Source organism: Halichoerus grypus, chromosome 2, assembly GCF_964656455.1.
Source record: "Halichoerus grypus chromosome 2, mHalGry1.hap1.1, whole genome shotgun sequence".
NCBI lineage: Eukaryota > Metazoa > Chordata > Mammalia > Carnivora > Phocidae > Halichoerus > Halichoerus grypus.
This window is the reverse complement of record NC_135713.1, coordinates 174,308,127-174,330,758: the sequence shown is the minus strand read 5'-3', so window position 1 is coordinate 174,330,758 and position 22,632 is coordinate 174,308,127. Positions and strand designations below refer to the sequence as shown.

The following is a 22,632-nucleotide window of genomic DNA, read 5'->3' as shown; positions in this document are numbered from 1 at the left end:
ACAGGACCTGCCGGCAAAAGAATTCATTCCCTTTTCTCAGGCTTAATAGAAGTTTTTTTCTCATAATGTCCGCTTGTTAAAAAAGAAAGACCAAATTAATATTGAACTACAGGATACCCGTGTTAAAGGTCTTTTAAGTCACCACTTCATGAATGTCACATTGTCTTTTTTACAGGTCAACGGAATTTTTAAAAATATTTTTTATTTCAATTAATTAATTAATTTTTAATTTTTTAATCTCTATACCCAACATGGGGCTCGAACTCACAACCCTGAGGTCAAGTGTCACATGTTCTTCCGACTGAGCCAGCCAGGTGCTGGTCAAAGGAATTTATGAATCCATACCCTAGTAAACATTTTCACAACATTTTAACTTAATCACTTGCGAGTTACGTTATCAAGTAGAAAAATTAGCTTTTAATTTCCATTTAAGAATAATAATTAACCAGCTAATTCGGTCATCATGAGTCATTTTATTTTTAACATAGTACCCCAAAGAGAGTTACGTAAAATATTTTATAATTAGTTTTTTCAAAGTTATACATTCACATAATTGAGTCAAATAATTCTACAAGTTTTATTATTTAAAACAGCCATCCTTTCCATTTTCTGTTCTCAGGTTGTTTTAGATTGAAAATAGTTTTCCCTCAAAGTTATTCACCGAGTCTATACATTAATCAACAGTTTCCCAACAATGTCTCTTTTGAAAAGCTTAATACCTTTGTTACTTGTTTACCGTTTTTACGAAATATTTTCCCAAGAGACAACGAGTTTTCGACTTCTTAGATGATTCTTTTGGAATTTACCTCCCTGTCTCTAAAATAACATACATTGAGGGGCACCTGGATGGCTCAGTGGTTAAGCGTCTGCCTTCCGTTCAGGTCGTGGTCCCAGGGTCCTGGGATCAAGCCCCGCATCAGGCTCCCTGCTCAGCGGGAAGCCTGCTTCTCCCTCTCCCACTCCCCCTGCCTCTGTTCCCTCTCTCGCTGTGTCTCTCTCTGTCAAATAAATAAATAAAATCTTTAAAAAAACACAAAAACATACATTGTTACTCCTTATTTTTCAAATTCAGGTATTATCTATTGTTTTCCTTTCATGGAAGATGAGGATTTGATTCTTTTGCTGTCCCCTACCATGTCACATATGTGCCCTTCCCATTTCCTTATCCTTTTCATATATTGAAATAGAATTTCAATAGAATACCATACAGCATATGCTTATTATGACTGCGTAAATGTTGTTCTTCTACACTCATCATGATGAACACTGAGTGATGTGTAGACTTACTGTATCACTGTGTTGTGCATCTGAAACTAATATAACACATATTAAGTATACTGGAATTAAAATTTAAAAAATTTAAAAACTGAATAAATAAATGCTATTCTTATCAAAGTTAGTATTATACTATGGTTACTTTTCCTTTCTTTCACATTTTGCCTATTGTGAGATTATCTTGGTTTTTCTTTTTTTTTTTTTTTAAGATTTTTTTATTTATTTGCGAGAAAGAGAGAATGAGAGACAGAGAGCATGAGAGGGAGGAGGGTCAGAGGGAGAAGCAGACTCCCTGCTGAGCAGGGAGCCTGACGTGGGACTCGATCCCGGGACTCCAGGATCATGACCCGAGCCGAAGGCAGTTGCCTAACCAACTGAGCCACCCAGGTGCCCCTCTTGGTTTTTCATTTATTAATTTAACCCCAAACTTCCTCTAGTTATATATAAATCTGTTCTTGATACATTCAAAAACATTGGTGTTCTAGCAATAATATTTTATCAATTTAATCTTCTTTAGACATCTCTTCCAGAGCTTTCTGTTTGGCTGCAATCTATACTGGTTTCTTTCTAGACTTGTACCACTGTTTTACTGGTCTCTGTCTTTACCATCATCCTAGGGGTTTACTTTAGCTCTGTTTCTCGGTTTGGGTTGGACCCTCAATTTTGGGTCATATTTTCCCCCCTTCTTGGTTTACTCCTTGATTTGGGTGGAGGCCATTTTCTAGTTGTTTTTGAGAAAGGGTAAATGGAGAACAATTTTCTTTTTTTTTTTAGATGTTCTATGTCTGAAAATATTTTTACTTTACTTTCACACTTAATTGATAATTTGGCTGAGTAGAGAATTTTAGTTTTTTCTTAAAGAAGTTTCCTGAGGCTGTACATGAATAAATATTTTCTTTTTTTTTTAAGATTTTATTTATTTATTTTAGAGAGAGTGAGAGAGCAAGCGTGCATGTGAACAGAGGGAGGGGCAGGGGAGGCATGTGAACAGAGGGAGGGGCAGGGGAGAGGGAGAGCGAGAATCTCAGACTCCTCACCCAGCTCGGAGGGAGCCTGATCCCACGATCCTGAGATCATGACCTGAGCCAAAATCAAGAGTCAGACGCTTAACCGACTGAGCCACAGAGGTGCCCCTATAAATATTTTCATAATAGTATTCCTACTGAGAAGTTTGATGTCAATTGATTGTGTTTTAAAATCCTGCAGAAGGATTTATCCTTCTTCCTTGGTGTTTTGAAATTTCACAGTGATAAACCTTGGTGGTAGTCCTTTTTCATCCATGTTTGCTGGGCACTTGGTAGGCCCTTTCTGTCTGGAAACTCATGTCCTGTGGTTTGGGGAAAAAAATCCTAAATTATTTCTGGATTATTTTATTCTTCCCTCTATTTTTCTCAATTCTCTTAAAAACAAAAAACAAACAAAAAAACCTCTTACTATTTGAAAACGTTATTCCTCTCAGTCTGATCCTACACTGTTTTTCTCTCCTAATCTCTTTTTTAGTTTTTCTTCAACTTTCTGGGAGATTGTCTCAACTCTGAATTCCAAAACTACTATTGATTTTTTTTTTTTTTAAGAGAGAGAGAGCGAGAGAGTGCTAGCCAGGTGGAGGAGTTGGGGGGAGGCAGAGGGAGAGAGAAACCCAAGCAGACTCCACACTGACCGCAGAGCCCAACAGGAAGCTGGATCTTAACCGGGGCCAAAACCGAGAGTGGGACGCTTAACCGACTGCACCATCCAGGCGCTCCTAGTTACTATGTTTTATGTTAGATGCTTTCATCTAATGCCTGATGATGTGTGGCTAAATGCTCATATTTAATATTGAGCTTCCTCTGGGCTCTGTATGTGGGTGGGGCTTGTTCATTGGGGCGTTTACTGTATGGTAACCTGACTTAGTTGTTTAGTCGAGGAACCTTTGATGGCACTTCCTTTCGCTGGTTTGGGCTGATCAGACTCCCTAGAGAAGCCTCTTCTCTTGAATGACAGGTATGGACCTGGATGTCAGTATTCTGGGACCTGAGGCAGGAAGAAGGACAGGGAGTAGGGGAAGTATCTTAACATTTATTATAAAAATTTTCACTTAGTATCCTTGTTTTTAGTGTGAAATCCCTACCTTCAACTGAACCTGGTATCACCTAGTCCAGACCCTGCATTTTACCCTCTCTAAAGAATAAGCTTCCATTCTTCTGCCAGGATGGAAGAAGCAAAAGTTGTTTGTCAGCGTTTGTGTGGGTGGACCCCTGAGAGCCTAAGGTTTCCTAATCATATTTTCAATCTTTCTGGTTTTAGCCCATTTATTTTCCTCCAATTCAGAAGTACCTAGCATCACCAACTTCTGAGTCTTTTATGAGTTCTGTAATATAAATCAGATTGACTCTGTTTTTTCTGTTGCTGGCTTAAGATCTACTAAGTCAGTTAATACCCATCTATCTACATTCCAGTTGCCAAAATATTATTGCTGTTGTCTTTATTTTTGTTTTCTTGCTGGCTTGTGCCCCTTTTTATTTTATTTTTAAAATACTTTCATTGTTTCTGTAATGGAGTTCTGGCAAGAGGGAACTTTTTGGCAAAAAAACACAGTTGGAAGAGCATGTGACTCATGATCTCAGGGTTCTGCACATGGGGTGCAGAGATTACTTAAAATAAATAAATAAAATTTTTAAAAACCACAGTTGTCCAAAGTACCTTTTAAACTAGAAGTCAGGAATATTTTAAATATTGTTTAGTAAAAAAATTAATAAAAAAACACATGTTGAATTGGCCAAGGTGGTGAACAAATCACACACATTCTATTTCCTATCTCTCCCAATTTCCTGATGAAATGATTAAAGAATTATAAAAAGAAAATTTTTGTTTTGCTTCTAGAAACTAAAGAGGAACCCCTTTCCCACCTTAGTCTTGAAGTAATTTCCATGGAGCTGAATCCAGATGAAAGGTTTGGAGCAGAGAAGCAACTATATAGACAATTTTTTAAAGTTTGGAACTATCTCATTTGGAGATGAAAAAGAAGGCTTGTGCATTGAGAATTTCCCAAAGATTATTTCTATTTGGGAAAAAAATATAAACTGGTATTGTCTTTATTTTAGGTTACTAAAAAATAAGCCACATCTAGATATATCCTATTCATTCAATTCAACATATTCATTGAGCACCTGCTACGTGCTGGGTACTGTTCTAGTCACTGGAAATAGGACAATGAACAAAACAGACAAAAATCCCTACCCTTATGCAGCTTCATTCCAGCAGGAGAAGAGACAATAAACAACTCACAAAATAATTACTAGTATATGTAACATGTTAGAAGACTGTAAGTGTTATGGGAAAAAATAAAGCAGAGAAAGGAGAGGATCAGGAGTAACTGGGTTGGAGGGCTAGTTATAACATTATTTAGGGTGATCAGTGAAATCAGGGCCTCATTTGAAAGGTATCATTTGAGTAAAGACTTGAAGAAGGCGAGAAAGTTAATAGTAAAGTTATCTGTGGGAAGAGCGTTCCAGGCAGAGAAAACAGAGGAGCAAAATGACCACTGTGGTTGGAATAGAATGAAGAAGAAAACAGTAGGAGATCAGGTCAAGGAGGTGAGGTGGTGGGTGGGGGACACTTCAAATCCTGTGGAGTCTTGTTGGCTACTGTAAAGACTTCTGTTTTTACTTTGAGTGGAATGGGGAGCCATTGCAGGGTTTTGAGTAGAGAAATGACAAGAGTGAATGTCGTGAGATCATTTTAGGAAACTACCTCAGCGTCCAGAGGAGAGATGATGGTGGCTTTGACCAGGCTGGTAGCAATAGATACGGTGAGAAGTCATCAAATTCTACATATATTTTGAAGTTAGAACCAACCGGGTGTCTTGGTGGGTAGGATATGGAGTGTGAGAAAGAAGGGAATCAAAGATGATTCCAAGTGAATCTTGATGACTTTTCTATATTCCAAAGATAATAAGAAACTCACAAGTTTCCATGCATTCTCATATGCAGCAGTAGATACAAAATGACATTGGAGCAGGGTTAACCGTTTTAAAGGGAAAAAATCATGATTCTAGATGGTTATACTTAGCTCTCCCTGAAGTGGCCAGCTGGGTGATATCCAACCAATTTAGGCAACCACAACAAAGAAAGAGAAAATTAGTTTTAAAAAAATGCTCAGCACACTAGTCAAATGCCATCAGTGAAATACCTTAAGCCTCCACCTCCTATGCTTTCTTGCCTGGGAGGGTCTTCTCTTGCAGATCTGTTCCAGGCCCATGAATCACACCAAAGGTAAAGCCTGCCAGAGAATTCTGCAGCCTTGGAGTGGGAGGCCTAGCTCAGGCGAAACTGAACAGCTCAGTGACTGGCACAGGTTCCGAGGGAGTGCAAACCATCTATCAACACAGATTTTTTTCCTTAATAAAAAAGAATCACAGTAAAAAGCTCAAAAAAAATAAAGCATGATATATAAGAAACAGTGATAAACAAAGAAATCGGCAAGCTTACAGTTAAGTATAAATAGCTGTTGATAAAGTGATTTTGAAGTTTAATGCAATTCCTCAGAAGAGATTCTTAAAATAGAAGAGACAAAATAAGAAAAATTAATGGCAATCTTGAACCGAATCACAAGAAAATGGAAGTGGGGTATAAGACAGGGGAGAATAAAATCTTGCTAAAAGTATCCTCTATGATATGCAATAGGCAAAAGACAGTCTCTTCAACAAATGGTGTTGGGAAAATTGGAGAGCAACATGCAAAAGAATGAAACTGGACCACTTTCTTACACCATACATAAAAATAAACTCACATGGATTAAAGACCTAAATGTGAGACCTGACACCATAAAAATCCTAGAAGAAAGCACAGGCAGTAACCTCTTTGACATCAGCTATACCAACTTTTTTCTGGACATGTCTCCTGAGGCAAGGGAAACGAAAGCAAAAATAAACTACTGGAATTTCATCAAAATAAAAAGCTTCTGCACAGTAAAAATAACAATCAACAAAACTAAAAGACAACCTACAGAATGGGAGAAGATATTTGCAAGTGACATATCTGATAAATGGTCAGTATCCAAAATATACAAAGAACTTATACAACTCAACACCAAAAAACCCCAAATACTCCAATTAAAAAATGGGCAGAAGACATGAAACAGACATTTCTCCAAAGAAGACATCCAAGTGGCCAACAGACACATGAAAAGATGCTCAACATCACTGATCATCAGGGAAATGCAAATCAAAACCATGATGAGATATCACTGCACACCTGTCAGAATGGCTAAACTCAAAAACACAAGAGACAACAAGTGTTGGTGAGGATGTGGAGAAAAAGGAACCCTCGAGCACTGTTGGTGGGAATGCAAACTGTGCAGACATTGTGGAAAGTAGTATGGAGGTTCCTCAAAGAATTAAAATTAGAAATACCATATGACTCACTAATTCCACTACTGGGTATTTACCCAAAGAATACAAAAACGCTAATTTGAAAAGATATATGCACCCCTATGTTTATTATAGCATTATTTACAATAGCCAAATTATGAAAGCAGCCCAAGTGTCCATTGATGTATGGATGAAGAAGAGGTGGAATCTACAATGGAATATTACTCAGCCATAAAAAAGAATGAAATCTTACCATTTGCCACAACATGGATGGATCTAGAGGGTATAATGCTAAGTGAAATAAGTCAGTCAAAGAAAGAAAAATACCATATGATTTCACTCATATGCGAAATTTAAGACACAGAATAAACAAAGAAAAAAGAGACAGACAAAAAAACCCAGACTCTTACACATAGAGAACAAACTGATGGTTACCAGAGGGGAGGTGGGTGGGAGGATAGGTGAAATAGGTGAAGGGGATTAAGAGTACACTTATCATGATGAGCCCTGAGTAATGTATAGAATTGTTGAATCACTACATTGTACACCTGAAACTAATGTAACACTGTACATAAATTATACTGGAATTTTTTTAAAAATTAAAAATAAATAATTTTTTTAAAAGAGGAGATTAGGACATAGACATGCACAGAAGGAAGGCCACGTGAAGACACAGGGAGAAGGTGGCCACCTGCAAGCCAACATGAGAGGCCTCGGAAGACATCAACTCTATTGACATCTTGATCTCAGACTTCTAGCCTCCAGAACTGTGAGAAAAATAAATTCCTGTTGTTAAACCAATAAAATAAAATAAAATAATCATCTATAGGGGAACAAAATTATAGATAATGTATCTTGATGGTCATGAAAAATATTGGTTCATATTATAATTATTAACAATTTATGGGTGACTACAAGTAAAAGAGAAAAAGGATTTAAACAGAAATTGCAAAGCTGAATGGCCACAGGGATTGGAGAGGTAACATAGAAGTGGGCAGTCTTACTTTTTTTTCTTGAAACATGGCTATATTTTTCAGCTCAGGCCACCATAACAATACCATAGACTGGTTGGCTCAAACAGTCTCATAGTTCCAGAGGCTAGAAGTCTCAAAACAGGGTGCTAGCATAATCTGGTTCTGGTGAGAGCTCTCTTCGTGGCTTGTAGATGGCTGCCTTCTTGATGTGTCCTCACATAGAGCAGAGAGAGAATAAGCCCTCTGGTATCTTTTCTTATAAAGGCACTAATCCCATCATGAGAGTCCCACCTCATGACTTCCTCTAACCCTAATTATTGCCCAAAGGCCCCATCTCCAAATACCATTACATTGGGGGTTAGGACTTCAACATATGTATGGGGGGCAGGGGACACAATTCAGTCCATGGCAATGGCCATCTTAGGTCTTTAATAAAAATGATCACACCATCGGAACAGAGGCATATTCTACCATAAGGAAACAATAGTGCAAGCAAAGATTATAAATATAAACTGAAATTTACTTTCCACTTTGAAACACACACACACAGAGACACACACAAAATGGTAGGGACTATGGTGAACCAGAGGGCACACACCTCCTCTAGGGGGCCAGCCACTATTTAGTTCTAGATGATTGTTGCCATGTGAGAGTAGGAGCCCCTTATTATAAATCTTTTGGTTTTTCAAGTGTGGCTAGATAGATATCTGAATTTCTGTGTGAAATAACCATAGTTTTAAATATTAGCTCAAAAATTTTTTTTGTTTATTTTTTATTTTTTATTTTATTTTTTTAAAGATTTTATTTATTTATTTGACAGACGGAGATAGCGAGAGCAGGAACACAAGCAGCGGGAGTGGGAGAGGGAGAAGAAGGCTTCCCCTCGAGGAGGGAGCCCAATGTGGGACTTGATCCCAGGACCCTGGGATCATGACCTGAGCCGAAGGCACATGCCCAACGACTGAGCCACCCAGGCGCCCTTTATTTTATTTTTTTAAAAGATTTTATTTATTTATTTGAGAGAGAGAGAGAGAGAGCATGAGAGGGTGGAGGGTCAGAGGGAGAAGCAGACCCCCTGCTGAGCAGGGAGCCCATGCGGGACTCGATCCCGGGACTCCAGGATCATGACCTGAGCTGAAGGCAGTCGCTTAACCAACTGAGCCACCCAGGAGCCCTCAAAAAATTTTAAATACTCTATGAGGTCAAAACAGAAACAAAAACAAAACAAAAACCCCAACTGTATCTGTGGGCTGAATATAAGCTATCGATTTGCAACCCCTGAGGTAGGACTTCAAAATTACTAAAGAGCAAGAAAGTAAAATACATAGAATGCATGAGCCCAAATAGCAAGAATATGATAAATGTATGATTAAGCACAATAAAAGTAAGTATAGTAAATTCCCCCATTCATAGGCAGTCATGGTGAGGAAAAAAAAACTGAGCCAAAGATATACCCAAAATAATATAACTAAAAAAGTTTGAAAATAAAGAGAGCTTTTTTATATCAAAACGTATGCTAACAAAAGAAAGGTTTTGTGACTAAAATGATAGGTTCATATAACTGGAAGGCTAAAGTTAAAGTGGGATTTACAGCTATTTCTATAGCTCAATAATTTCATCAAAGACCCACTTCATTTGGTCTAAGTAATTTGCCCTCTGCAATATTATATTCATCTTAAAATTGGCTTCCTTTATGATAACACGATGGTTGCCAGTTACAATCTGAATGTAGATTTTCATGCTTATGGGTAAGTGGAAGAGAGTTTAAAAAAAAAAAAGAAAAAAAAGAAGCCTGTCCTTTGGTTGATTTGGGACAGTTTAGTAACATGCCTGTTCCTAAACTAATAAAGTTTACCTGGGAATGCCATGTTCTCATTGGCTTAAGTCTGGATTCCTATACCAATCTTCTATTATCTATCGCCACATAACAAATTACCCTAAAACTTCATGGATTAAAACCACAACAAACATTTATTATCTCTCAAGGTTTCTATAGGTCAGGAGCAGCTCAGCTGAGCAGTTGCTGGCTCGGGATTTCTCATGAAGGTTCGGTCTAGATGTCAGGTGGAGCCGCAGTCTTCTGGAAGCTCAACAGAGACTGGAGGGATCCCCTTTCAAGGTGGCTTGCTCACTCCTTTTCACAAAGTTATATGAGTAACCTCACAACATGGTGACTGGCTTACCCCAGAATGAATAATTCAAGGAGAATGCCAAGCAGAAGCTACATCCTTGGAAGTCACATAGCATCATTTCCACCATATTCTATTTGTTAGATTTGAGTCACAGCAGAGAAAGAGAATTTCTCTTTCCCATAGTTTCAGCCAAAGTTCCAGAATTGTTTTCCATGAGCCTTGCCTGGGTCATCATCACTGACCAAACCTGAGTCTTGCGCTAGTCCTTGGAGCTGAGGGGTGGAGGGGTCAGTCCCATCTGAAACACATGGACTTAAAGTGAGGGACAGAGAATGCTCCAAAGGGAAATCAGGGTATTGTTACCAGAAAAAGAAGAAATAGATACTGGACACGCAAAAATATAAGATGGTCCACTATGGTGCCCATGCATTAATTGAAATTATTATAGGAAGTGTGTGTTACTTCCTTAAAAAAATTTAAAAACACAAGAAGTTTAAAGATGTTAGCAGCGGTTATCTCTGCATGGTGGGATTACAGTAAAATTTTTCCTAGTTTTTTATGTATTCTAAACTTCCTTTCATATGTATTACTTTTATAATTAGAAAATAACAATAACTATTATTTTATAAAAGGTAAAATTCACCACTCTAAGAATGGAAATAGGGTGCAGTACTTCAAAAACAACAGATTTTTTAAAAATGTATTTAGCCAAAGTCAGGGACAAGGAAAAGAAAGGAAACAAGAATATTCAATGGTAGAAAATGTAAAGCATGATGGCTGGTCACAATCATATACACCAGTTATTAATACGTGAATATATATACATATATATGTGTGTGTGTGTGTGTATACATTTTTTTTAAGGTAAAGTCCAATTATATGCTGTATTGACCATAAAACTGACATGGGATTGTTGGGGCATGTGGGTGGCTCAGTTGATTAAGCATCTGACTTCAGCTTGGGTCATAGTCTCAGGGTCCTGGGATGGAGCCTGCACATTGAGCTCGGAGCTCAGCAGGGAGTCTGCTTCTCCCTCCCCCCTCCCACCACTCCGGCTTGTGCGCTCTCTCTCAAAATAAATAAATCTTCTTTTTTTTTTTTTTTAAAGATTTTATTTATTTATTTGAGAGAGAGAGAGAATGAGAGAGCATGAGGGGGGCAGGGTCAGAGAGAGAAGCAGACTCCCCGCCGAGCAGGGAGCCTGATGTGGGACTCGATCCCGGGACTCCAGGATCATGACCTGAGCTGAAGGCAGTCGCTTAACCAACTGAGCCACCCAGGCGCCCAAATCTTCTTTTTTTAATGACATGGAATTGTTGAGAATAAAGTAGAAATCACATCATTACCATATTGTCTGTCTCTCTGGGAACAAAGCATGTCCCTCTTTTCCTTAAAAGAATCTTTAAAATGTAAAAATAATCTTTTTTACATCCCTTGATTGTTTTGTGGCTTTTCTGACATGATCTTTCACATTTCTTGACTCTATTCTTCAGTTGTTCATGTTTTTATCTCTCTTACAATCTTTCCTTCCATTATAAATAAATATTTATTTATTTTCAGCAGGGGCTAGGGGCAGAGGAAGAGAGAGAATCCTAAGCAGGCCCCACACCCTGCTGGGAGCCTGACACGGGGCTCAATCTAATAACCCTGAGATCATGACCTGAGCCAAAATCAAGATAACTGACTGAGCCACCCAGGCAGCCCTGTGTTATATTTTCTTTTTTTTTTTAAGATTTTGTTTATTTATTTTGATTTTATTTATTTATTTGACAGAGAAAGAGACAGCGAGAGAGGGAACACAAGCAGGGGGAGTGGGAGAGGGAGAAGCAAGCTTCCCGCTGAGCAGGGAGCCTGACGCGGGGCTCGATCCCAGGACCCTGGGATCATGACCTGAGCCGAAGGCAGATGCTTAACGACTGAGCCATCCAGGCACCCCGTATTTTCTAACTTGCTATGATTCTTATGTAGGAAAATCACCACCACTACTGGCAGAAATGTAAATTAGTAGAGTATAAAGTACTTAGAAGTTTGGTCTTCAAAAATGATTGTATCTTTCCAAACTGTTGGATCTATGGGAAGGAAGGTAAGAGCATGAGGAGTTATAAATAAGCAGGAAAATGGAAAAGACTGTTTTCTTTCTTCTTGTAATTTATTTAAAAGACAATGTTTAAAACAAAAAAATGTAAAGAGGGGTTTATAATAAATGTAGAAGGAAAATATATGAGAACAATCATACAAAATACAGGAGGGCAGGTAAATTTATCTTAAATTTTTATTTGTTGTCAAGTTATTTCATTGTGAAGCAGGAAGTATCATATGAGTAGGGGTAAGGGTTAAGTAGAAAGTGGGAAGTGGGAAAAGATACAGTATTGACTCTAAATAGACTCTAATTAAGAATACACTTTATTAGCCTTATAGAAAACACTGAAAAAATAAAAGAGATGTATAGCTAAGAAGTTAATAGGAAATAAAATGAAATATTTAAAAATAATAGATTATTATTCCGTTTATATGAAATTCCCAAACAGACAAAACTAATCAATAATCCTAGAAATCACATCAGTGGTTGCCTGGGGTGGGGCAGTTGGGGAAACTGACTGCAAAGGGGCACAAGGAACTTCTGGGGAAATGGAAATGTGTACCTTGATTGGGGTGGTGATTATGTACATTTGCACATTTGTCAAATGTCATCAACTTGTTCACTTAAAATGTGCAGCTTTTATTGTATATAAATTATGCCTTTAAAAGATTGATTTAAAAAAAGGTATTGTATCTTTGACCCAGGAAATAATGCTGGTAAATTCAGCTATGGTACATATCTGTAGTTTTTGCTTGCCAGGTATCCCTCACCTCATTTTTTGGTAACATCACCTGATTTATCTTTTTTAGGTAACCACCCCTTTTCTACCTGATACAGTCTTGGTGAAGAGTCAATTATATTGCCTTGTACTCCCTTGGCCAAATGTGGACATGTAACCAAGCTAGCCAATCAGACTCTCTGTCCCTGGAATTTGAATCTTGAGTCATGTGATCTAAGAACTAAAAAGGGTTGGAGCTGTTTTATCTGGCTAATGATCAGCATCTTCAAGATCAAGATGATCAGTGTCCTATTTAGATCTTTGCCATGGTCCAGGCCCATCACTGCTGTACTTTTCTCCTTTTGGATCTCAGAGGTTCTTTTTTTTTTTTTTTTTCTTTTTCAGAGAAAGAGAGAGAAAGAGCACACATGAGCCGGGGTGGGGGTAAGGCAGGTGCAGAGTGAAAGAGAGAATCTTAAGCAGGCTCCATACCCAGCACAGAGCCTGACCTGGGGCTCGATCTCACAACCCTGGGATCATGACCTGAGCCGAAATCAAGAGTCAGCTCAAGACTGAGCCACCCACGCACCCCTGGATCTCAGAGGTTCTTAAGAGACAAATTTCTATCTCCTCCCTCAAGGGTACTCTCTGGTACTTTGGAATCGTAAGCCCCTGTGACAGTTTGCCAGGGACTGGCTCTGGGAGGCCAGAGCCAGTCTCTTGGGCACAGAAATCATTCTAAGCAATACTTGGGCTGCTCAAAGCCCTTCATAGATGCTGGTTACCCCAAGGTGATTAAAATGAGTCATTCTACTACTCCCTTATCATGCTGGGGGGTGCTGTGACGTTGTCTTAGGCTCACATGCCTGGGCCTATCAGCCAATCATTCCCACTATGCATTCTTACTGCCTTTGTGGACTCTGCTTATGAAATTAAACCCTCTGCACTCAGACCACCATAAACCTTCTTTTTTATACCTACTCCAGGATCCATATGGAGGCGTGGAGGTAAGCGGTAGTTGTGGTCAGGGGACAGGGTGTAGGGCACTTCCTCCACTATCAGGTTCCTATACTTTTTACTTTGGGTTTTCCCTCTTCTTTCTCTTTTCCAGGGAACCTGGAAGGGAGGGAGAAGCTCTATTCATCAAATCTACTGTGTTGTCTATGCATATAAGTTCTTTCTGTTTCCCTGCAGGGCCTAGACTTTTAAAAATGCAAAAGTAAAGAAAAGGCTCCTTGTTTCCCTCTTCTGTGTCCTCTCACTAAAAACAAAAGGCATAGAACCATTCTATCTGCTGTCTCAGTGGGGGGAAGGGCTGCTCTTCATATTGAAACTGATTAGCACATAAACAAGCTTTATGAACATCCTTATACATATGTCTATTCGAACATGTGAGGAACCATCTATAAATTAAGTTGGAATTTGCACATTTTTTAAGGCTCTTGATGTGTATTGCCTAAACGTTTTCTCCAACATAACTTTAGCCTCTTCAACTATGTATTTAATATACTTTCTCTTCTTTTTAAGATTTTATTTATTTATTTGAGAGAGAGAAAGAGCACACACAAGTTGGGGGGTAGGCAAAGGGAGAAGAAGAAACAGACTCCCACCGAGCAGGGAGCCAGATGTAGGGCTCAATCCCAGGACCCCAAGATCATGACCTGAGCCAAAGGCAGACGCTTACCCGACTGAGCCACTCAGGCACCCCTATACTTTCTCTTCTTATTGGGCTAGCTCATCATTCTAATGTGAATTTTGGTGGAACATAAAAATATTTTAATACACTTCACAGCCATTAAGATGGCTATTACCCAAAAAATGAAAAAAAAAAAAAAACAAACAACGGAAAATAACAAGTGTTAGTGAATACATGCAGAAACTGAAACCCTTGTGAGTCACGGGTGGGAATATAACATGGTACAGCTGCTGTGGAAAATAGGGATGCCTGGGTGGCTCAGTTAGTTAAGCATCTGCCTTCAGCTCAGACCCAGTGTCCTGGGATAGAGCTCCATGTCAAGCTCCCGCTCAGCAGGGAGTCTGCTTCTCCCTCTCCCTCTGCCCCTTTCCCCTGCTTGTCCTCTCGCTCTCAAATAAATAAATAAATCTTAAAAAAAAAAAAAAAAGGAAAAAACTAAAGTGTATGTTTTTGAAAAATGGAGTGTAAAGGAAGTAGATATTTGCAATGCAACCAGCTGTGTGGTTTTTCCCCCTGAAGAGAGGTAGGAAGGCCTATTCATTTTTTAATCTAATTACTAAACACTCACCTTATGTCTGCACTAGGCTTGGTATCTGAAATACATAATATTTATTATCTAGTCTTCAAGATGTTTACGGGCCCGTTGGGGAGATAAGGCATCCACACATGATATAAGTGACATATGACATTATTATAAGAAATGTTACAGGGTAGGGCACCTGGGTGGCTCAGTTGGTTAAGCAACTGCCTTTGGCTCAGGTCATGATCCTGGAGTCCCTGGATCAAGTCCTGCATCAGGCTCCCTGCTCAGCGGGGAGTCTGCTTCTCCCTCTGCCCCTCCCCCAGCTCATGCTCTCTCTCTCTCTCTCATTCTCTCTCTCAAATAAATAAATAAAATCTTAAAAAAAATTATTTTAATACAAGTTTTTTTCTAAAGGTTTCATTTATTTGAGAGAGAGAGAGAGCATGAGTGGAGGGAGGGGTAGAGGGAGAGGGACAAGCAGGGAGCCCAACATGGGGACCCTGGGATCATGACCTGAGCCAAAGGCAGACGCTTAACTGACTGAGCCACCCAGGCACCCCTCATTTGTATATTTTAACTAAAATGTTTGGTGGGGAGTTGGATCCTACTCAGGCAGGATAATAGTATTTCTCTTGGATTGGTTCAAGAGTTATTATTATATGACTATATTACTTTGCATATAACTTACCTTGTTCCTATTTCTATCTCATTGAAAAAGTCAAAACTTTTCCTGCCACAATTAAAGAACTACAAGTTTGTTTCACATATTTTGCTGTATTTTTTACATTCTGATAATTAGAAAATTTCCCAGTAATTAGAGGGGTAGTGTCATGGCAAAATGAACCTATTTATAACTGTTCAAGTAAATCTGTTCAAGTGTTCTTTTCCTATAAATTTCATTGCAACTAAAAATACTTTGAGAACTGACCTACATTGGAATCGTTATAGCATTACTACATCCCAAACCAACTCATTATCTCCCCTTTAGCACTCCCACAATGTCCTGTGCAAACTATCACGGTATTTCTCACACTGTATTATTATGATTATGTGTCTGTCTTTCCAAGAATAACCTTTAAGCCTTTATTATATACACTGGAATCAACACAAGTTTTCTACGGATATGGGTAATAGTACAGAGGAATGAGAATTGGGCCGAATCTCCTATCTGCATTATTTCCCCAAGCAACAAGAACTTGGTAACAAACCCTTGTTCTGTTCTTTGGTGATTACAAGTTACAGGACCCAGTCATTTTGCCTTTATGATGTGTGGTGCTGTACGTGTGCCTCGACAATCTTATTTATGAGGTCCATGTGATTTTTGGTCTGTGGCTAATGGGTGTTAAATATGTGGATTTAGACTTGGAGGGCTCTGAAAAAGATTCTTCAAATGTAGGACAAAAATCATTGTCTCTGCGCTGATACTCTATGGTTAGGCAATTCATTTTTATACGTGGTGTAGCAGAGCCATCGTCAGAAAGTTAGGAAGATTGTCCAGTACGGGTTGTATGAATTGTATCATTTTCATGAATGCATTTATATGCTTAGCAATATGTAGCCCTGAAAGGGAATAGGTTCAATATGCAGTCTAAGGTGATGGGTTCCTGAGAACTTTAGTGATCTACTGTGGTATCATAACCCACCCACCCAACCCTACTTTAGTGATACTTTAACAACCATTTTATTTTGCTCCTGTGGGTCAGGAATTCAGATGGTGAATAGGGATGCTTATCTCAGCTCCGTGATGTTTGAGCCCTCATCTGGGAACACTGGAGTGGCTGAGGGTGACTCAAATGTCTTGGAGTTGGAATCATCCAAAGTTTCTTCGCTGAAATAACTGGCGCCTGAGCTGGTATGACTCAAAGGCTGTACTTACCTGGAACTCTTGACTGGAGTGCTTACACATAGTCTTTGTACGCGTATTGAGCTTTCTGAAAGCACGGTTGCCTCAGGGTGGTTCCTCTTTTCAACATGGTGGCTCAGGAATCTAAGAATGAGAATGGACTCTGTATGGTCTTTTCTGACCTAGCATCATTTCTGCTGGACTCTACTTGTGGAAGCAGACATCATCTAACCAGATTCAAAAGAAAGGTACTTATGGGGCACCTGGATGGCTCAGTCAGTTAAGCATCTGATTCTTGATTTCAGCTCAGGTCATGATCTTAGGGTCCTGGGACAGAGCCCAGTGTCAGGCTCCATGCTTAGCAGGGAGTCTGCTTAAGGATTCTATCCCTCTCCCATAGCCCCTCCCCCCACTCATGCATTTGCTTGTGCACTCAAATAAATAAATCTTTAAAAACAAAACAAAACAGGGGTGCCTGGGTGGCTCAGTTGGTTAAGTGTCTGCCTTTGGCTCAGGTCATGATCCCAGAGTCCTGGGATCCAGCCCCACATCAGGCTCCCTGCTCGGCAGGGAGTCTGCTTCTCCTCTGTCCCTCACCCCACTTGTGTTCTTTCTTTCTCATTCTTTCTCTCAAATAAATAAATAAAATCTTTAAAACAAAAACAAAACAAAAGGAAGGTACTTGGACCCCACGTCTCAATTAAGGCAGTAGCTGCAATTTAAAAATGATCATGATGTATATCGCCTCTTAGGATTCTTTTTGGACCAGGTTCAGGCCTCATCTAGATCTATATAGTGGAAGGCCTCCTACCAAATTTGAGGCTACCAAGGCTTAAAGGGGATTTGGTGTACTGTAGGGCTAACTTTGTGATACAAAGAACCTCTGTCCATCAAAATGTATAGGTGGTCATGACAGTTTAGCAGGCCTCTTCTGTATTCTTCCTTCCCATAGCTAAGAGTGCATGATTCTGGACCTTCTTCTGGCTCTTCCATCATATATGATTGCTGTCTTTTTTCTGACACACAAATCTGATCCTTTTACTTCCCTGTTTACAATCCTCCAAGGATTCCCCATCATCTCCAAGATAAAGTTCAAGGCCATTAGCATCACCTATAAGCCCCTTTATGATCTGACCCGGCGACTGAAAAGTCAGATGCTATGCTATTGTACAAAATATGGAAAGACAGTGTTTATATAATTACTAAGTTCAAATCCCAGTTCTGTTGGGACTCATTAATTTCCTAGAGCTCAATGGAGAACCTTTCTTCCCTCAGTTGATGGTAGTGTACAACAAAAATGGCCTAGTTGCCACTGGTTTCTTTGGTAAGCCAGTTCTTGATGGCCCAAACCTGCAGGTGGGTTCTAGTTCTGGAGTAATGCTCCCCTTCGATGCTTAGTCCTTTGTACTGATGCCAGCTGTTGGTCCTGAGTCTTCCAACATTTAATTCTCAGGGGCCCTGACTCCTCCAACATTTAATTCTCAGGGGTCCTGTCCTTTCAGGTAATCTGTATGCCCTTGGTCAGGGCCTCCCAGACCATCAGGCACATTTTAATAACTTTCAATCTCAAAACAATGAAGAAGGGATGAAAAGGCCCCTTTGTCCATAGAAACCCGTCTATATACATTTTTGGATGTCTAACTCTGCCCAACAGCATCTAAGGTCCATATAGCAATCAGTAAGTGTGTCTGACACAGCTTAACCTGTTTATAGGAACTGAGCCCAGGTCCTGATTCAGCCAAAATGTCCTAGAATATCTGCATTCAATTTCAGGGTATTCATGGATCCCTTGAGGTAGGGTTGCTGGATAAAACACAATGCCCAGTTAAATGTGAATTTCAGATAAACAATGAATAATTTTTTAGTATAAGTATGTTCCATGCAGTATTTGCATGGATAATGTGTGGATAATTATACATATTTGTGGAAAGAGGTCCAAACAGCGTCAAAAGACCTAAGAACTCCTGATGCAGAATTTGCTGAAGGAACTGATGTGTTTGAATGACTTGAAATGGGTATGTAAAACTACTGCATGCAACATACTTATATGAAAAACTATTCATTGTTTATCTGAAATTAAAATGTAACTGGGCATTTGTGGGGTTTTTTGTTTGTTTTGTTTTTGTTTTTTTACTTAGTAAGTCTGCAACCCTTAAGGCCAACCACATCTGTCTTAGGTTCATGGATTATAGAACTGGTACAGACTGAGAAAAGAACTAAGTGTATTTCTTTTTTTTTTTTAAGATCTTATTATTTGACAGAGAGAGCACAAGCAGGGGGAAAGGCAGAGGGAGAAGCAGGCTCCCTGCTGGGGTTCAATCCCAGGACCCTGGGATCATAACCTGAGCTGAAGGCAGACGCTTAACCGACTGAGCCACCCAGGCACCCTTAAGTGTATTTCTTTTTTTACCAAATTATTTATCCATTTAACACAGAAATACCAGGGTGAACTGGAAGAACCAATTCCAATTCCTTTAGCTCTAAATGTCAGGACATATTATCATTATTGTCTTTGGGTTTTACTTTGTTACAGAGTGACTATGAGACAGTGATGAGACAGTGCCATTAATTATGGCCAGTAACTTCCTTGTTAAATTCCTAGAGCAGAAAGATATTGCCCAAAGTTCTTGAGATGGCCCACTTGGAAAGTTAAGTTACATAAATAGCAGATGTTCAGGCTGACTAAGGAAGGGAGCTGAAACAAGTACTCTCAATTACTCAATAATCCCCTGAGGTTGGGACTAGAACTATGAGAGAAAATTGAAATCTTCATTTCCATCTTACCATTAAGTCCTGACACAAGCCAGCAATTAACCCCTTTCTTCTCACCACTATTTGTAATTCCATAATCAGGCTAACCTTCCTACCAAATTCTTCTACAGGAGTTCTTTTCTTATTTTTTTTGTTTGTTTGTTTGTAAATTTTCTTTGGAAAAAAGAAATACGGTAAAAAAGTTCAAACAATGCAAATGGTTATACAATGACCCATGATGATCCTTAGTTCCTGGACCGAAGGTTCCTAACTTGGCTTAGGGACCGGAGTCTAAGAATGTCTAGACCCAAGTGAGATCCCTGAATGCATGATTTTCAATGTACTGATAATGTGCATTTTTGTGAGGAAAAGGATCCAAACTTTTACCTGAGCCTCAATAAGGTCCATGCCTAAGAACTCTCGAGGCAGGATCTGCTGAAGGGACTGACGCGCCCGCGTAATTCGGCACGGGACAGGGTTACTCGTCCCAGTGTAAAAAGCCCACCCCATCCACCAACTCCGGGCCCCTCAGAAAGTACGTTCTCTGTGGAAAGAATCACGGCTCTTTTCTTCCCAAGTTTTCCGCCTGCCGCATTCCTTCCCTCCCGCGCGTCGGCGTGCGCTGACGTCATGACGCCGCACACGCAGCCCCGCCCCTGCAGAGCTCCGCGCTGGGACGGAACCCGGGTTTCTCTCAAACCCGGAATGTGAGGCCTGGGCTTGGCTGTCTCTGGCTCCGTGCCGCGCTGTTTACCCGGGCCTCCGTGCGCCGCTGCTACCCTACAGCTCGCCCGGGAGGAGCCAGGGCGGCCGTGCGCTTCTGCCCTGTGGCCGCGTGGCTGCCGCCGCCCGTCCGAATCCTCCGGGGCCGCAGAGGAGTTCGCTACGGAGGGAGGCGGGGGCCTTCGGGAGGAGGAGGCGGAGGAGGCGGAGGAGGAGGGAAGGAAGATGGCGGCCGTGGAACTAGAGTGGATCCCAGAGACTCTGTATAACACCGCCATCTCCGCTGTCGTGGACAACTACATCCGCTCCCGCCGAGACATCCGCTCCTTGCCCGAGAACATCCAGTTCGATGTTTACTACAAGGTACGGGCGGTGGGCCTGCTCCCTGCTCCCCGCTCCCCTGCCGCAACCCCTGGGGCCGCACCCCCTTCCACGTCTGCGAACCCCCGCAGTTAACCCCTCACCCCTCGTCGCAGGATCGCCTCCTGAGACATCTGGTGCGGTCTCCGGGTTGCAGTATAGGAGTACCCTGTCTCCATATCCTCTGACTTTCAAGCTCTTGGGCCTTGATTGGCATCTCTTCCTAATGAGTCTCCCCGTTTTTTGGTGTTCCCTCCTACACGGTGCCCCCCCACCTTGGGTAGGCCTTTTGCGTGGACTTCCTCTATTGCGCCCCTGTCCCACTCAGTCCTTCACTTCTAGCCTTTGCCTTCGGGATATTTTCTGCCCTTTCTTACCCAGGTTAAGTGTCAGCATTAGCTGAACTTTTTGATCTGCTCTTATTCCCCCTTCCTACTTTCTCTTGCCGCCTCTCTTCCCAAGTATTTTTTTCTGCTTCGTGTTCTTCGTTTCTCCTTCCTCATCCTAATCGTGAGGGAATTGAGGATTTACTGGAAATAGTTGTGTGCTTTATTCGCATGTTCTTTAAAGCTTTGGTTTTTGTTTATACTTGGGGTTGAATTGGGGATTTTGTTAATATGTGAGTAGTGATAAACCATTTGAGAGGAAAGGGGGAAATCTTTCCTGAAAGAAAAAAAATGCTTTATGTTCATGTATTTGGAAGTTGCAATTTTGCAGCATTCCTAAATAGCTCCCTCTCAGAAATCTGAACAAAAAGTCTCCCAAGTCACTCTCCAAGGAGTTTCAAGGGTAAGTGTCTTAGACGTGGACAGTTTTTTGCAGTGTTTGGAGAGGGAGGAGAGAACTTTATGGACTCGGAGCCTCCCTTTTCCTCTCCCCCCCCCCACATTTGAATGTGAACAGTGGACTTATTATTCAGTCCTCATTGCCTGGAATCTGCGTGGATAACTCTCCAGTACTCTCCAGTAGCCACCCGTGCAAAATGTGACCAGAAGTGGAGTATGATTTATTTTTTAGATCTTAAATACTTCCTCTTGATTAGTAACTTGGCTAGAACACAGTGTAAACTGATATTTAACAGATGTGTATGTTCTTATATATATATATGGTGTTTTATGGCAGTTGTTTTATTGGGAAGATTGCCCACTTTCTCCACCCCAGCATATTTTTTCAGAAAGCGGCTGACTTGCTACATTCTACTAAATCCAGCTGCATTACACCAATTCTAACAATTCAAATGGTTTTTTCCCCCCATAATATTTGGAGAAGATTTATTTTGGTTATTCAGTTTATTTGGCCCTGGGGTAGTGAAAACCTCCCTTCATCCCAAATCCCTTTGATAAATTGATTTACTTTTGTATGTATCTAAGGAAATTTTGTATATTTAAGATTCATTCCTCCCAAGGTAGGGTGAGTTTAAATTTGTCTTTCTCAGCCTGGGAAACTACAGCTTTGTGTGTATGCTACTCTGTCCATTATATTAAATCTTATGTAATCTTTTACACTCCTAAGAGGAAATAATTGGAAATTCAAGCAAAGTACAGTTACTGCTTGAATTCTCTCAGAGTATACTTGACCATCTTCTAGTCACTTTTGCTCCTAATTGAAGCTTTTCATTTGCAGATTATTATTACTAGTATGAACAGATAGTGCTTTTGCCACATTTTCTGTTTCACGTAGTTCACGAAGTTTTGTTTTGTTTTTTTTCCCACAAAGTTTTAATATTGCTTCTTTTTGGTACACTTCTAAATAGTTCTTTGTTCAGAGTGTGGCATTGTGCTGAAGTGAATGAAGGAAGGTATTTAACATGTGCCGGGAACTGTGTTAAGTGCTTTTACACGTGTTGTCTTGTTTAATTCTCACAATTAAACTATAGAGTAAGGCATAACCCTATGTTAAAGGTGATAAAGTTAAGTAATTCAGTCAAGGTCTAATACTTAGTATTTAGTTCCTGTGTTCCTTGCTTTCTTGCTTGAGAAGATTTTGCATTTTGAGGTAATTGATAAAAGACATTTATAGAACTAATTCCTGGACTTGAATCTTTGATGGAAATAGAAGAAGGAACTTTTCTTACTTTAAAACATGGTATCAGTACATAAATATAAAAACTTTTTAAGCATTTTAATGCATATGATTATAAGATACTCATCCCCTGCCCAATTTGTGAACATTTTAAGAGGCTGCTTACAAGTTTCCAATTTTATCCA

At 40.0% G+C, this 22,632-nt stretch overlaps 1 protein-coding gene and 1 long non-coding RNA gene across 2 annotated transcripts in view; one reads left to right on the top strand and one right to left on the bottom strand.

Annotated features, from left to right (window-relative positions):
- Positions 1–9,971: 9,971 nt before the first annotated feature.
- LOC144380423 (uncharacterized) lies at positions 9,972–19,900 on the bottom strand. Its single transcript, XR_013444569.1, has 3 exons — positions 19,730–19,900; positions 16,625–16,735; positions 9,972–10,029 (listed from the first exon to the last, which is right to left on the bottom strand). It is a non-coding gene; the product is annotated as an uncharacterized LOC144380423 (long non-coding RNA).
- An 86-nt stretch (positions 19,901–19,986) lies between these two features.
- Positions 19,987–22,632, top strand: part of APPBP2 (amyloid beta precursor protein binding protein 2) — a 58,041-nt gene continuing 55,395 nt past the window's right edge. Inside the window, exon 1 of the mRNA XM_036120984.2 lies at positions 19,987–20,428. Coding sequence (XP_035976877.1) covers positions 20,291–20,428 — 138 coding nt within the window. The 5' untranslated portion in view covers positions 19,987–20,290. The remainder of the gene's footprint in view (positions 20,429–22,632) is intronic.